Raw genomic sequence first — 14,906 nt, 5'->3', positions numbered from 1 at the left:
GGGAGCATCACACCGGGGACAGACAAGGACTGGGGGAGCGTCACATCGGGGGCAGCCCCTCCAAGGGGCCTGGGGACCATCACGCTGGGGACAGCCACCCTGGGGGCTTGGGCAGCACCCCACCGGGCACAGCCCCCCCGGGGGGGTTGGTACCCACCACGCTGGGAACAGTCATCTCAAGGGCCTGCTACCCACTGCACTGGGGACAGCCACCCCAGGAGGTTGGGGAGCATCAACATCACATCGCACATGGCCACCCTGGGGGCTTGTGCACAACCTGCAGAGCCCCCCCAACACTGTAGCCTCCCCTGGCCCAGAGCTGGGCTCCTGGAGCACACACTGTGCTGTCCTCACTAACCCTGTGTCTCTTTCTTTACTCGGGGGTGCCCCAGGGGTTTCACACTCCTGCAGGCAGCCCGGGGCCACAGTTGTGTCCCTGAGCAAGGCTGGAGGTGAGATACAGCTTCCAGACACACTCCTGCCACAGAGAGCTACTTGTGTCCAGCCGTCACCCACAGCAGGACATGGAGGGACTGCCCTGAGCCCCCCACTCTACAGGCATGGGGGGACACACAAGCTCCTGTGGCTTTGTCTTGCTGGGAGCTCATGCCCCAGGCTGCAGCCATCAGCAACCCTCCAGCCACAGTTTGTAACAGAGCAAGAGCCTGGAGGAGGGAGAATAAAAGCAAATCTGTCTAGCTCTAGCCCCCTCATCACTCTTTCAGAAATCAGAGCAGCATATGGGAGTATTTGCCCCTTTCCCCAGAGATGGAGCTGAGCAGATGACAGGCTGTGAGCATGTGTTAGTCCCACCAACGCTCACTCCAGCCAGCTTCCCATTAAGGGCAGCAGTTGCTCCAGACCCAAATGTTAGCAGTTTTCAATTAGCAAATGGCAGAGGAGAGGGATTCCTGGGGGACACGCTGAGCAACTCGAGCTCTATCACTTGTCACTCAAGGAGCTCACGTTACCCTTCTCCCTGAGAGGCTCTGCTCAAAATAAAACCCTCCAGCAGCCTGAGGGGAAGCAGGCAGCCCGCCTGCTTGCTGCCAGAGCTGCCAAGGAGGGGATGGGGGGCTGATTTCTGTGGTTACCCTGAGGGGTGGCAGGTTGTCCTGCCACAGCCTGAGCTGCAACGGGGTTTTAGCTCCCAAATATCAGGGAAGCTTGTGCTGGTGTACACCGAACATGAACAGTCATGGCAGGGGATTTTCTGAGGGAGGTGAGTAGCTGGCAGCCTGCTTGGATGGTGGAGAGCACTGAGCTAAACTTTAACCAGCTCCCAGCGAGCCTGGAAACCCAACATGTAAAAACAAGTGACGGTGGGCAACTGTACAGGGAGCAGTGGGGTGCAGCAGGTACCTCGAGCTGGGGTTGAGGTGCTCCCCAGCCAGGTTTGCTCAGGGCTGTGGCCCCCCAAGGGCAGGATCTATCAGCAGCCACATGGTCCAGCTGGTTCTGCCACTACGTGCCAGCATGCCCTGGAGCCAGGCTGCCTCCAACAAGAGATAGGCACTATCCCAGACACTGTCCCTGACATACTATGACCTGGCCCTGACTAAAAACTGTCCCTGGACACAGTTATGAGACAACGTTCAGGCCAAAAGGACAAGGCCCTTGGCATCCCGGGGGGTGATGGGACTCCTGGTGTTTCCACCACCAAAGACAGGACACATCAGTCCTGTAAGCTTAGACAGCCTGTGCCTCCGATGACAGGCATGAAACAGCCGACTTTTATCATTATTTACTGCTTCTCTTTGATGTTTTTAAAATTATTCTTCCCTAACCTCACTGAAGAGCATCTCTGCTAATTAGCCAGGAGCTGACAAAGCCATCAGAAGGTGCTGGCTGTGCCGGCAGGGTGGCTGGGAGGTGTCAGACCCTGCAAACAAAGATCCCTCCTTTTCCCCTCTCCCTAAGGAAAGCCCTCCCCGCACTCAGCATCACAGCCAGGCATTTGTCTCACACAAAGGCGACACTCAGGGCAATTCCCTTTGTGGAGGCGATATGTTCCCTGTCCCCTATGATGGGTCACTCCTTGAACCCATCTGGGCTTGGAGAGGCCTCTTGTCCTCTTCCCCAGCCTCTCCCTGGCCTGCACTCCTGCTCCATCCCTCCTCCTTGTATTTAACTTAAACTGGAGGGACAGAAAACTGACGCTCTGGCTTCTAAAGAAGTTAAGGTGGAGCGTTTTGCCCCAGGGAAAGGAGTGGAGAGAGTCCTCTCCCTGCTTCTGGGGCCTCGTGCCCAGGGAGGGCGGGGGGTAAGGGAGTGAGGCGGCTGGACAGACGGACGGGCAGCCGCACCTTCTGCCAGTTCTGCCAAGCCTCGTGGGAATGAGGATACGACCTCGACAGAGGTGCTGGAATCAAAACAAATCAGCTCTGGGATCAGCAGGCGGTTTGGGCTGTTTCCTGCTGACAGCAACAGCCCCGGGTCAGCGGGATCTTACTGGGAACGGGGACAGCTTTTCCCTAGGTGACAATGGCCAGAGGGGACCCACACCAGGATGCACAAAAGGGGACAGGCAGCCTCATCCCACACCTCCCCTTCTCGCTCCCCTCTGGCTCTGCCTTCCTTAGCAGGAAGAGCCACAGGGACACGGCTGATCCACCACCAGCTCCACAGAACACGGGAACAAAACAAGGATAAAGGGAGAAGCCCTGAGACCTGCAGATTTCACCAGGAGCTTCTGCAGGGAAACAAAGCAGCAGACGTGAGGAATGCAACTGGCCTATTTGCCCAGGCTGCTCTCTGCCTCCGGCAGTGCGGACATGCCTCGGCTTGTCGTTTCAGGAGCTTTTGTTGCTCGGGGCTGGGGGCCTCTTTGTTTCCTTTACCCTTTCGCCAGGCTTGGTCACAGCCCGGTATTAAATTATTCAAATCATCTCGCTGGGCTTCACAGCTGAACTCCTGCAAGGAGCGCAGGCTGTGAAATCCCGAGGGCTCCGGCCCTCGCTGTGAGCCCCCGGCCCGGCACAAAGCACACTGGTCCACACTGGTTTCCCCTGCCCGGAGTAAAGGGTCCCGATATTTGAGCTGGTGACACCTCCAGCCCCAGCACTGCAGTGCAAAGGCGTCATTAAGCCATAAAACAACCCACCTAACACCAGCACATCGATGGGAAGAGGGGGGCTGCACCCCTGGATTTGGCAGCCCAGCTGGAGCAGGAAGAGCCTGGCTCCTGAAACAGTGACATTTTGGTGGCATTGCTGACAAGACAAAGGATATCAGACCTCTGTCCTGCCTGCTGCTGTCCCAGCAAGCCCTCAGCCCTGTCGAGGCTGTAGCAGGAGCACCAGTCCCTTCCTATGGGATGTGTTTGGATGTGGTGTGGGGCGAGGGGAGCTGTGAGAGCCCAGCTAAACACAGCCAAAAGAAATCTGTTGCTGTAGGAGCTGGTGCTGCTGCCAGCTCAATGCAGGGAGGAGAGGCAGTGGCCCAGAGGGGCTTTGAGGCAATTTAACCCAGCCCTGTAATTACCTCAGTGCCCAGGTTGGTCTGGGAGGGGAGAACACCTTTCCCTCTGTCGACACGGGGCTGCAGGAGCCGTCCCTGTAACCTGCAGCACAAAGAAAGTGCCAAAGGACTGGCAGAGCCTTTGAATTCCAGTCAGCTTCCTGGGATAGCAGGGTGTAACCGCCTGAAAAGGCAGCTCCACAAGAAACAAAAACGGCAGGGAAAAACCCATGCACCCACCCTGCCAGGAGCCAAACAGGGAGGCTGTGTCTGCAGCCAGGGCTGCACACGCCTCTCCCGGCCGGACAGGACCTGCTCCCTTCCCCAGCTGGAGCCTGGAAGGCGAGGGAAGAAAGAGCAGGAGACCTGCAGAAATTCATTACCTTTCACATGACAGAGGGATCGGTTGGCTTTTACCAGAGCCCAGTGAGGTTTCCCTCATTGAAAACAGGAAAGAATCACAAAAAATAATTAGAGAGATTTCATCTCAGCCAGCTTATGAAAGCACCGACTTTATACACAACAGATTGGCAACAGCACAAAGATGGATGTGAAAGGCAAGAGCATTTGCAATGTCAGACAGATCAGAGACAGAAGCTCATCAAAAAATGGCCCAGGGCAGACGTTAAGTTGAAAAAAGAAAGGAGGAGGGAAAAAAAATAGAAAGGAAATGACCCTTCTGGAGATAAAAAATGTGACTCCTGTCCATGACACACGGATGTGCCCCTCCTGCCCGCAGAAAGGACCCCTGGTGAAAACTCATCATCTCCCTGGAAAGATCTGGGTTAAAAAACTTCAAGTACTGACAATCACTCGCTGTGTTTTGCTCCTCAGCTGGGAGTCAGCGAGCTGGTCAGCACCAGGACTGAGGGGCCTGAGGACAAATGTCAGCTGAAGAATCCTCCAGCGAGCTCCTGGGGCAGGGGAGGCTGTAAGTGGAAAGCTCCAAGTGGCATTTCGGGAGAGCAAGCAGGGCTGTGCCACACAGAGAGGCTGCTCACACCGGGCTCGGCCAGCCGAGCAGGCAGGACCCCCGAGAGTGTGCTGAGCAGCTCAACAAATGGGTGAAATGTTTTAAGGGGGGATGGGAAAGGACAGACTTCTCTAATTAGCAAAGAGGTTTGCATTTAGTCACCCAGCACAGCGCCTGGGGCCCTGACTCCAGACACTGCTGTGCAAAGGCTGACAGCTCTCCCAGACACCAAGCTGTCAGCCTGGGCTTTGTAACCAGAGACTGCTTCCACGGAGGAAAACAACCTCTGTGCTCCTCACCCTTCTACACAGGCACTTCCAGCAGGGAGGGGAAGAGTTGTGCTGTGACCCCCTGAAGGCAGCACTGGAGCTCTGGGGACATCCACCCCATGCCACATGCAGGGCAGCAGCTCTCAGGCACTGGAGGTTCACAGTGACCCTCGTTGATTCGATAAGTGAGATCAGCTCCGGTTCCGTGGGAACCATCGTTAGGAGCTCCCTGTTTCCAGATTGCTGCCTTTGGAGTGCAGCTGGGGAGCTCTGGAGCCTGCACTGTGTCCGAGGCAGGCAGCAGGAAGAGGCCAGGCCATGCCAGTGGCTGTGGGAGCCCCAACATGTGTACGATGAGGCTGGATGTGGCCCCTCTCAACTCACGCTCACTGGGGAGGCGACTCCTCCACAGCAGCTGAAACACAAAGGGCAAAGACCAAGATTTAGCTGTGAGCCCCACCTCAATGAAGCTACAGGGAGCAGTGTCCTACCCCACACAAGCCTGATACCCAACAGATGGACACCACAATCCCTGTCCCACTATCCCAGGAAGCCACTGCAAGGCCTCAGTAGTGGCACAAGTGAGGCAACACCCAGTACACAGAGCCCAAGCAGGAGGAAACGCAGTCTTTTGAGGCTTGTGCCCTCCTCTCCAGCACGCTTGGCTTCTCCCAGTTATTCTGTGTTTGCAGTGGGATTGAGAGAAGGGCGCAGCAGTGGCTCATGATAAAGTGGGCAGCAGCCCAAGCCAGTCAAAAATGGTGTCGGCCCCATGGGAGGAACCTCCGAGTGGTGCAGAACAGCCGCCCCAAAGGTGGAGCGCGGCTCGCCTGTGCCAGCACCCTCTCCGGGCCACATCACAGCCAGAGCTGACAGCAGCAATGACATCACATGTGTCAACGGATCTCGTGTTCTCTCTGGAGAAATTTCCAGGCAGACTGAGCCGTGTGAAAGCCCAAAGTCAGATCTCAGCTCTTTACAGAGCTCTTGCTGCTTTTTGCACGCTGGTTGCTGAGGGATGCTGGGGCAGGCGAGGCTGCTGCCCTCACACCGCTGAGTTTGCACTTCCAGTACTGGGACAGGAGGGACGAGGTTTCGGACAGAGGGACAGCACTGGGGCTACACACTAAGTCCCTGCTCTTACAGTGCTGCAGGTGGGAGCCCACAAACCAGCTGCCACGGAGCGTGGGGTGACTCCGGCAGCGGAAGGGGAGAGCAGTCTGCAGCCTTCCTGCGGAGACAAAACCCTTTTACTCCCATGACAAATGCCCTACTTGTTCCTGAGCCTGGGGACTCAGCCATTCCCTCTCCCCTTCACGTGGCAGAGCACATCACATGAGAGCTCGGCACTTGCAGGGGAGGAATGGGAGCCAGGGCCGATTCCGCTGCGCCGGGGCAGTCAGCTGGGCCTCCTCCCCTCAGGGCTGTAATTAGCCTCCTTGAAGTGGGCTGGGACTGGAATCCCTCAGCCCAGGCTGAGGCCATAATCAACCCAGTAGAGGAGGAAGAAAGGCCCCTCCAGCAGTCTGGGCCAGGCTCCCATTGTACATCCAGGCAACGGAAGGGCAGGTCATGCCACGGGCACGTTTTAACCACGCAAAGATGCTGCCTTTGGCCCAAGCAGAGAGGAACCACAAAACCATTGCTATCTTTTCCAAACCACAATGGAAAGGCAGCAGCCAAAATGACGCCTCAAATCTCAGCTTCTATTTCAGCAGCATCAATTAGAGAGCTGCTCTTTTTGGATACTCGGTGGACCGCTGGCACGCCAGCTCCCCACCGGCTGCAGCTTGGCCAGCCCACCTGTCTGGGAGTGCACCAGACAGCCTCTGCCATCCCTTTACTCCCTTGGCCCAGTGGGAGTGGCAGCATCACAGAGATGCAGAGCAGAAAGGGTATTTTTAAGGGCTTGAAGTTATTTCTATTCATCTGCAGTTCGAGAGGGACTAGAATAACACAGAGCTTATGTGCCAGGGTTACTCGGTACATCTCCGATCACAAAGTATTGTGTCTGGCTGGGCCCTCATGGCAGGAATCACAGGAACAAAGCCTTTACTCACGCTTTACTGCCAGCAGTGTGTTCCCGTGGCAGCAGGCTACGGAGGTCACCAGGTATGGATGTGTCTCCTCCAGCTGCACCGGCCTCGGCACTCCCGTTTCCTCGTCCTTCCTGCCCAGGCGTCCTCTGGCTCCTTTCCCCCACGTGCACACCTCGCCATCTGCAGAGAGACAGATACACCTTGCTGCACACCTGCCTTGGCCACAGCATGGACTGCAGGCAGAGGACAGCCAGGGCCTGCTGCAGCCCAGGACACAGCCTCACCTGCTCCGATGGCCACAGTGAAGGCATCCCCACAAGCCACCACGGTGACCTTCATTGCCTGGAGCCCCACAACCAGGTGGGGCACGCGGCTGTTGCGGCAGGATTTGGTGCCCAGCTGCCCGTGCTGGTTGCTCCCAAAGGTGTAACAGTGGCCAGAGGCTACAACAGAGAGGAGAGACACAACTGGGTGTCACTCAGGGATGCACTGAAGCTCTCTCTTTGCTGTCTCCTATGCTGAGCATCCTGCTCCACAGAGCTCCAGCACTGGGTGTCTCTTGAGCCTCCATGAGGCCTCTGCCCACGGGAAGCAGAGGAAGGAGGAAGACAGGGAAAATGCAGGTGTCCTCCCCCCTCTCAGGGATCTGGGCACACACCCTCACCTGTGACTGCAGCCGAATGTGCTGTACCGATGTCAGCACACACAATGGGCTCTTGGTTCAAGGGGGTTGACTGGGCACACACGAACACTGTGGCCTCCTCCACCTGGTCCTCTGGGGAAGGCTCCTCTGCCGAGCTGATCCGGTCTAGGCCCAGCTTGTTACACCTGCAGAAGGAAAAGCTCAGTTCAGAGCTGGCTGAATGCAGCCTGGCACAGACACCCTGGATACAAACCCTGCCCTGGCATAACCATACCACCAGCAGCACGATGCTGGGGGCAAGATCACACAGGAGCATCTTCTGGAGCCCCTTGCTCCCTCTTCCCAGGCAGGACAGATGGACAGGCCCAGGAAGGTGAAATGTGGAGCACAGACCCTCACCCCTCTTACCTGTTGCTCCCACAAGCAAGAATCTGGTTCTTCACTGTGAGGACCATGGAGGAATCGATGCCACAGATGACCCTCTGAGCCTCATGCTCTGGTGGGACTGTGACCTGCTGGGGGGAGTTGTGGCACTCCAGCGTACCCAGCCCAAGCCGACCTGGCAGGAGGAACAGAGCAGGGAACAGCTGATGGAACTACAAACTCAGCACAGCCCCACAAAGAACAGCATTGACACAGCTCAGCTGCTGTAAGAGCCCAGCCTGGCACCCAGAAAGCAGCAAAACCCAAGCATGGGGGCCTTGGTATGTGGTGAAACAGCTGCAGCTCTTCCACACCCACCTACCCTGGCACATCTGGAGGGAATTGTGGACAAGCAAGGCCAGCAAGGGGAGCAGGAACAGGCAATGGAAAGCACAAGCCCTGTTTTGCCAAACAGGCATCTCTTACCATTATCCCCCCTGCCCCAGGCAAACACTTCCCTTTCGTTGGAAACCGCCAGGACGTGAGATGCACCACAGGCCACCTGCACCATCTCGTAGCCCAGCAGGGCCTCCACAATCTTGGGCTGGCAGGGGAAGAGCAGCAGCCGTCAGCCGAGACCTCCCAGCCTGCCCGGCTGCTCCCATCCCTCCCACCCGGCCCCCCCAGACTCAACACAGAGCTGGCAGCATCCCAGTTTTCATCCAACACAAACAACAGAGAAAATTTTTTTTTTTTGTTCCAAACAGTCTTCAAAGGGTTTAGAGACTACGTGCGCACAGCACAGAAGATAACGCAAACATCTCTGGGGCAGAAGAAAGCAGCCAGCACGAGAGTTTGGAGAGGGAAGAGGCTCGGCAAGGGTTGGGATTCGCCCCCCTGCCCATGTGGGGAGTGCCAGGGGCTGTGAACGCCCACTCCGAGCAGGCAGGGGCTTGGTGCAGGATGCGTTGGCTCAAAGGCTCTTGTGCAGAGGAGGTGTGAGTTAACGGCTCAGATTCATTAGGGTGTGGAGGGACCAAGATCTCCACATTTCACCCAGCCCCTGCTGTGACCTGCTGTTAGATCTGACACCTCACCGCTGTGAGCCTCATTCTCATTATCGTCCTCAAGTGAAAAGCACCATTTGTTGGGATCTGGCTGCTGCTTCCAACCGGTCTCCCCTCCCCAGCCATAAGCACTGAGCAGCTCAGCTCCGGACGGAGCAGGAACAAACGAGCCAGCTGACCACAGTGACAAATGGCACCAGTCCCCGGGCTCGGCTGGAAGCATCGCTGCTGCCACATCCGAGGGCAGGCGAGGAAGAAGCTTGAAGGGAGCAATGAGCCCTCAGCTCCAGTGCTCTGAGCCAATCGGAAACACAAGCTCTTCTTTAAATACTGGCTCTTTTGAAAAATAACTTTTCTCAGTGAACCTTGGCAGCTGCAGGCCAAGAGTGAAGCAGGCAGGTGTGTGATTGGAGGCAGGCTCCAAGCTGGGAGCCTGCCAACAGCAACCACAAGGCAGCTCTTGACTTCCCCCACGCTCAAAGGGATCATTGTGTAGGGGGGGAGAGAAAGAGAGAAGCAGGTTGGGTCTTTTAAAACCCGCAGTGACAGGGAGAGGAGGGGGAGGGGGTCGGATGCCAGAGCATGCCTGGGATGTACATCCCTGGAGCTGGGATGAGCCCCGCTCACGTGGCACAGAAGTCACAATCCCCTCTCCCCTGGGGGAGCAGCAGGCCCAGCACCCTCATCACCAACCTGGCTCACATCTGTGAAGTTCCCGTGCCCCAAACAGCCATTGCTGCCGCTGCCGAAAGTCATGATTATCCCCCTGTCTGGAGCAGCAGAAAGAAGTCGTGTCAGTGGCACACGTGAGGCCCTGCAGGGCACACGTGAGGCCCTGAGAGGCGCACGCAGCCAAGGGGACGTGGCTCCCAGGACAGCGGCTCTGCTCGGACCCACTCTGACTCATGACTTGCTGCAGGGGCCATAAGCCTTCAGTGAGCTTTTAGGGAGCAGCAGGAGCTTCCAGATAGCTGCAGCCTCTCTGTGCTGCAACAGCTCAACAAACAAACAGCAGTGATAAGAGGGTGCTGAGATAACACTGGTGCAGCTGTGTACGCAGGAGCCGTGAACCCCACAGTCTGTCAAGGTGTTAAAGTCACAGAGGCACTCCCTGAGCAGCTGCCCTGCAGAGGGGTGGCAGGAAATGCCATGGAGAGGCAGGACAAACACATGCCCACAGTGTTTGCCAGTTGCATATCTGTAGTTTGCTGCCCTGACCCCCAGCAGAAGAACAAACAGAGCTTCCAAAGGACCACTGGGAGGGCTTTGCTCCACAAACACGGCCTTGGGCTGGTGTGTGTGCTCTCCTCCTACCCAGAAAACCTCCTGGCCCACTCTGAGGGGGCTTCAGATCCTGCCTTCTTGCTGCTTGAGGAGGACCAGCCCTGCAGCAGCTCACACTGACTCTTCACTGCAACACCAGTCCTTGCTGGTCACTGCTTATGCCTGTGTTATGCTCACAGAGTGTGTGACAGAAAGGCTGAGCTTCCCACACACTCCTCACACTGCAGTCCCCACTGTACAGGTCACTTCTGGCTTCAGGTGACACCAATGCAGCCAGAACAAAAAACAGAGGAAATTTCATAGAATCATTTAGGTTGAAAATGACCCTTAGGATCATCACGTTTAACTGTTTGTGGCCCTCCCCACCCCAGACAGACCTTTGGGGCTGAATTGACCAGCGTGGCATTATGCTTGCCATTTCTGACCCCCACCAGCTGTTACATGAGAGGCCACAGAGGCCCCCATGTCACCCCAGCCCAGTGTATCTCTTGGGTTCCTCTCTAAGCAGGCTCTCCAGGCAGTCCCTGCTGGCTTTGCAGAGGGATCTGGGGCTCAGGAAGGGGAAGGCAGGAGGCAGCAGCTCACCTGTGAGGCAAGCTGTGAAGAGATCACCGCAGGACACGTGTTTGATGGTCACTCCAGACTGGCCTTCCAGAAAGCGGGACACAAACTGAGGCTGCAGCTGCTCGGTGGATCCTGGGAGAGAAGGGCCTCCAGCAGCCCCCATTGGAGGAGCCTGATGGAGAGAAGCCATGTCAGCTGCTGTACCTCTGAGCAGCAAGAGCTGGGATGGGGAACTCAGATGAGCCTCTTCCCACTGACTTAGCAGTGCTATCCACACCCTGGATGGGACAGTGGTCCTGGAGAAGGCAGTGCCAGGGCAGAAATGTCTCCTCCTCAGAAATCACACATCCAAGGCCTCCACAGCCACTGCCTGCCCCAGGTTCCCTGTCACTCACCTCCCACAGGATGAGCCGCCCTGATTTGGTGACCCCGGCCTTCTGTGTCCTGCCAGCAGAGACCTGCACCACCTCGGTGTTCAGCATGGGCAGGCGGAGCGGGGTGGTGATCCCGCTGCCCCACGTGTAGATGGATGACAGTGGAGGTGGGATTCCTGTCCTGGCTGAACCACCTCGGACACCTGTGGGTCACACAGAAATCACTAATGTGGAGCCCTGACTCTGCTCCCACAAGAAAAGCAATGACAAGAGCCAGTCTGGGTGCCGGCAAAGCTGCCTGCCAGCTGCCAGAGCCACACCAGTGCTGCTCCAAGGGGCTGCAGGGGGGACCCCAGCCAGGGAACACGGGAACAGCTTCATGTATTTTATCCCAGAATTCAGAGAAGTGGCACCACAGCTCTAGCCTAATTGTTACCAGTGCCAGCTGCATCACCCTGCACTGGGACATCCCCCCTCAGCACCCCTGGCTGGTTCCCAGGCTTTTGCCGGGAACTGCAGGAACTTATTTCAAGGGTTCAAACCTAGAAGAGGCAGCTGGAGAAAGAACTCTGCGTGGTCCCCAGAGCTGAGGTGCCCATGGGCTCCTCCAGGGCTCAGGGAAGGTGACATCTCTTAAATTCCTCTCTCCAGAAGTTCGAGTGCCTCTCCGACCTGCGCCATCCAAAGGAAAGCTTCTGAATGGAGCTGAATGGAACACACCATGCCAGGACTCACCTCTCGGTCTGGCACTGCTTGCCCGTCCCCCTGTCCGGCTGTGGGTCACTGTTGGCACTGGAGCCAAGGGCTTTTCAGGCCTGCCAAACCAAAATCCAGCCTTTAATGTCAGCTCAGCCCCAGAGGTCCTGCAGAGCCCTGGATCACAGGTCTGGGCACAGCTACAGCATAAGCCATGGCTGAATAGCTCACAGCACTGCCTTGTTGGTGCGTTAAACCACCTGAGAAAAGGGAGTTGGCACCAGTTCGCTTCCCCCTGTGCTCACAACTCTCTACTCAGTGTCACCGTGATGACAAGCCCACACCTGCCATGGCACCTGCCTGGCCCTGAGCCCCTGGACCAGGCTCAGCCAGCAGCAGCTGCACACTGGGCAGCACAGGAGAGCTGTGGGACAGAGAAAATGCTCTCTTTGGAGCTTGTATCAGAGGCAGTGAGCTGATCAGACATGCAGTGGGCTGTGGCAGCCCCTCCCAAGGGACACTAAGGTGGCAGTGCCACTTGCCTTCTCATTTTGACACTGCCCACATCAGTGTAGAGGTTCAGGAGGGGCCGGATGCAGATGGCCTGGGCCATGATCTCATTCAGCTGGGGCCGCTTGGAAGGATCCAGGTTCAGCATGCTGAGGATGAGCTGGCGCAGGTCAGGGCTGTATCTGTCTGATATTGGGGCAAACGTCCCACTCATGATCTTCAGCACTAAGGCAGGAAGGTTCTGGAGAGAAAATAAGAGACATACAGTGGCTGGGCAGTCAGGGGCGAGGCCGAGGAAGGTCTCAGCACTGCCCTCTGCCTTCACACTTCCCAGCTCAGTGAGAAGTGATCCCAGCGTACATTTTCACCTCTGTAAGAGCCCACGGCTCCCTGTGCTACTGTACACACCACATGCCTCTTACCGCAGCTTCGAAAGCCCTCTTGAGGCTGGCGAGCTCGTACAGCACACAGCCCAGAGCCCAGATGTCACTCTTCTGGTTGTAAGGCTTCCCTTCACAGAGCTCTGGGGAGATGTAGCACGGAGTTCCCACCACCTAGGAGAGACAAAAAGGTTTACTGCGATGGTGTGAAACTGGGGCAGTGAAGTGGAAAGAGGAAGGGCTCAGTGTAGAGCCCAGTGCTCGGGCTGGCAGGAACACCACCACACAAAGCTCTGTGGAGCTGGGCTTTTGTTCCCTGGCATCAACAGCTGCCTGACAATCTCAGTGAAAAACACGAGGATTTGCCTTTCCAGTGACACATACAGTGATTGCCTCTAATTTTGCTCCTATTCACTTGAGAGAATCAGAGCCCAGAGCACTGAGCATGATACAAATGTCTGGTCAGATTAACCCAGGTGGGGAAAGACACTCAAATGTCAAGCAGAGAGAGGAGATTAAGGCAAGGCAGGATGTCAGCACACAGGCAGGAGTGTAGTTGCCAAGGAAGCGTCAGACAAGCCTGCAGACACCACCTCCACCACTGTTACAGCAGTGTCTGCCCTCACCAGTGGGCCCAGACACCCCGTCCTCACCCAGCTTTGGGCAGGCAGGTCTTTCTCACTTCTCTGCAGCCCCCAGAGCCACAGCAAACTTGGGTGTGAAGACATCAGCCTGTATAAACTCCAAGGAACAAAGCAGCCCTGCTTAGATGTGCTGCCAAAAGACTATTGTGAGCCAAGTCCCCCAGAGTCTCCAGCCTGGTGCCACGGGATAAAGTAGCTCCCCTGCCACTCACTGTGTAGGCTTTGCTCTTGCTGCTCAGGATTTTGGAGATGCCAAAGTCTCCAATCTTGACGATCATGCGGTGTTTGTCCAGGAGGATGTTCTGGGTCTTCAGGTCACGGTGCAGGATTTGCTTGGTGTGCACGTGGTGCAGAGCCAGGAGGATCTGCACGAAAAAGTGCAGGATGGTGTCCTCATCCAGCAAGGAATTGCAGCGTTTGTGGATGAACTCCGCCAGTGTGCCCCCTGCAAGGAACAACAAAGGGCTGTGGGCAAGGGGGGCTGCACAGGGCAGCACAAATCCGGCCTAAAACCAGGGGGGATTTAGCCATGGCATCCTAACAAGCCAAGCATGTGGGAAAAACACATCCTGGTGGGACACACAGCGTGTCCTCCAACGCTCCCGGACAATGGCAGCACAGCTGGTGGGACAAAGAAACAGCCTGAGAGAAGTTACTGTTGACACATTATCAAAAGCAGCAGGAAAAGAAACACTAAAATTACAGCTCTTGGAGGAGGACATAAACCTCGATGGTAGAACAAGATCAGCCTGTTCTGCAGAGGAGAATTCTTGCAGTCCAAGAGGCCACGTGGCACAGAGAGGCCCCTGTTGGGAAGGGGAGGTCCACATTCAGGGCTCGCACACAGCTTTTAACAAACCCACATGCAAATGTTGATTTCATCTGGAATTCCACAGCAAATCTCCTTGGGAATCACAGAGCTGCGGGACCAAACAGAGCTGACACAGGGAAATGTACCTGAAACCTGAGCCAGAGGCAGATGGTAGCATGCTGATCAGGGACAAAGGTGTTTGAAATGTCCTTGTTTTGGATATGATTAGCAGGTGTAAGGCTAACAAAATGGCTGAGGTTGGAAGGGACCTCGGGAGGTTGCTGGTCCAGTCCCCTGCTCAAGCAGGGCCACTGACAGCTGGTTGTCCAGGACCAGGACCTCTCTTTTGAGTATCTCCAAGAATGGGGACTCCACAACCTCTGGGCAACCTCTAGCAGTGTTGGGTCACTTGGCTCACTGTCAACCTGGTGTCCACCAGGACCCCCCAGAAGCTTTTCTACAAAACTGTCTGCTCAACAGGGACATGCTTGCACTCTCTGGGAGTCCAAAGTACAGGGTCTTTACAAGGTGTACAACATGCGGCAGCTTGACCCAAGGAGAGCTGAGTGCTTGGCATCTCCTGGACCTGCCACAGGCACTGGGAGAGGTCAGGGCGCACCTGGGGCATATTCCATGGCGATCATGAGTGCCTTGTCCTCCAGGAAGTTCTCATAGTACTCGATGACGTTGGGGTGGCTGAGCAGCTTGAGCACCTGGCACTCGTTCTGCGCCGCCAGCCGCTCGTCCTTGCTCATCTGCTCCACCGGGATCTGCTTCAGGATCACCAGCTTCTGGTCGGCCTTGCGCAGGCACAGGTGCACGATGCTGCA

The 14,906-nt window shown here is 56.5% G+C and overlaps 2 protein-coding genes across 2 annotated transcripts in view; both read right to left on the bottom strand.

The window, feature by feature from the left end:
- TRAF4 (TNF receptor associated factor 4) overlaps nt 1-4,917 on the bottom strand; it is a 10,602-nt gene extending 5,685 nt beyond the window's left edge. Inside the window, exons 1-2 of the mRNA XM_018076556.2 lie at nt 4,818-4,917; nt 3,484-3,562 (exon numbers count right to left, since the gene is read on the bottom strand). Coding sequence (XP_017932045.1) covers nt 3,484-3,562; nt 4,818-4,917 — 179 coding nt within the window. The remainder of the gene's footprint in view (nt 1-3,483; nt 3,563-4,817) is intronic.
- The window catches only part of NEK8 (NIMA related kinase 8), a 13,672-nt gene continuing 2,721 nt past the window's right edge, over nt 3,956-14,906 (bottom strand). The window contains exons 2-15 of the mRNA XM_018076802.2: nt 14,696-14,901; nt 13,478-13,710; nt 12,664-12,795; nt 12,274-12,482; nt 11,771-11,850; nt 11,057-11,238; nt 10,683-10,833; nt 9,507-9,583; nt 8,233-8,350; nt 7,792-7,942; nt 7,405-7,568; nt 7,025-7,183; nt 6,762-6,920; nt 3,956-5,116 (exon numbers count right to left, since the gene is read on the bottom strand). Of these exons, the coding sequence (XP_017932291.2) occupies nt 5,088-5,116; nt 6,762-6,920; nt 7,025-7,183; nt 7,405-7,568; nt 7,792-7,942; nt 8,233-8,350; nt 9,507-9,583; nt 10,683-10,833; nt 11,057-11,238; nt 11,771-11,850; nt 12,274-12,482; nt 12,664-12,795; nt 13,478-13,710; nt 14,696-14,901 (2,050 nt within the window). The 3' untranslated portion in view covers nt 3,956-5,087. The remainder of the gene's footprint in view (nt 5,117-6,761; nt 6,921-7,024; nt 7,184-7,404; nt 7,569-7,791; nt 7,943-8,232; nt 8,351-9,506; nt 9,584-10,682; nt 10,834-11,056; nt 11,239-11,770; nt 11,851-12,273; nt 12,483-12,663; nt 12,796-13,477; nt 13,711-14,695; nt 14,902-14,906) is intronic.

Source organism: Manacus vitellinus, unplaced genomic scaffold (genome assembly GCF_001715985.3).
Source record: "Manacus vitellinus isolate BGI_N305 unplaced genomic scaffold, ASM171598v3 scaffold_32_pilon, whole genome shotgun sequence".
NCBI classification, from domain to species: domain Eukaryota; kingdom Metazoa; phylum Chordata; class Aves; order Passeriformes; family Pipridae; genus Manacus; species Manacus vitellinus.
Note: the sequence above shows the minus strand (reverse complement) of the source record. Positions and strands in the feature narration are given on the sequence as shown.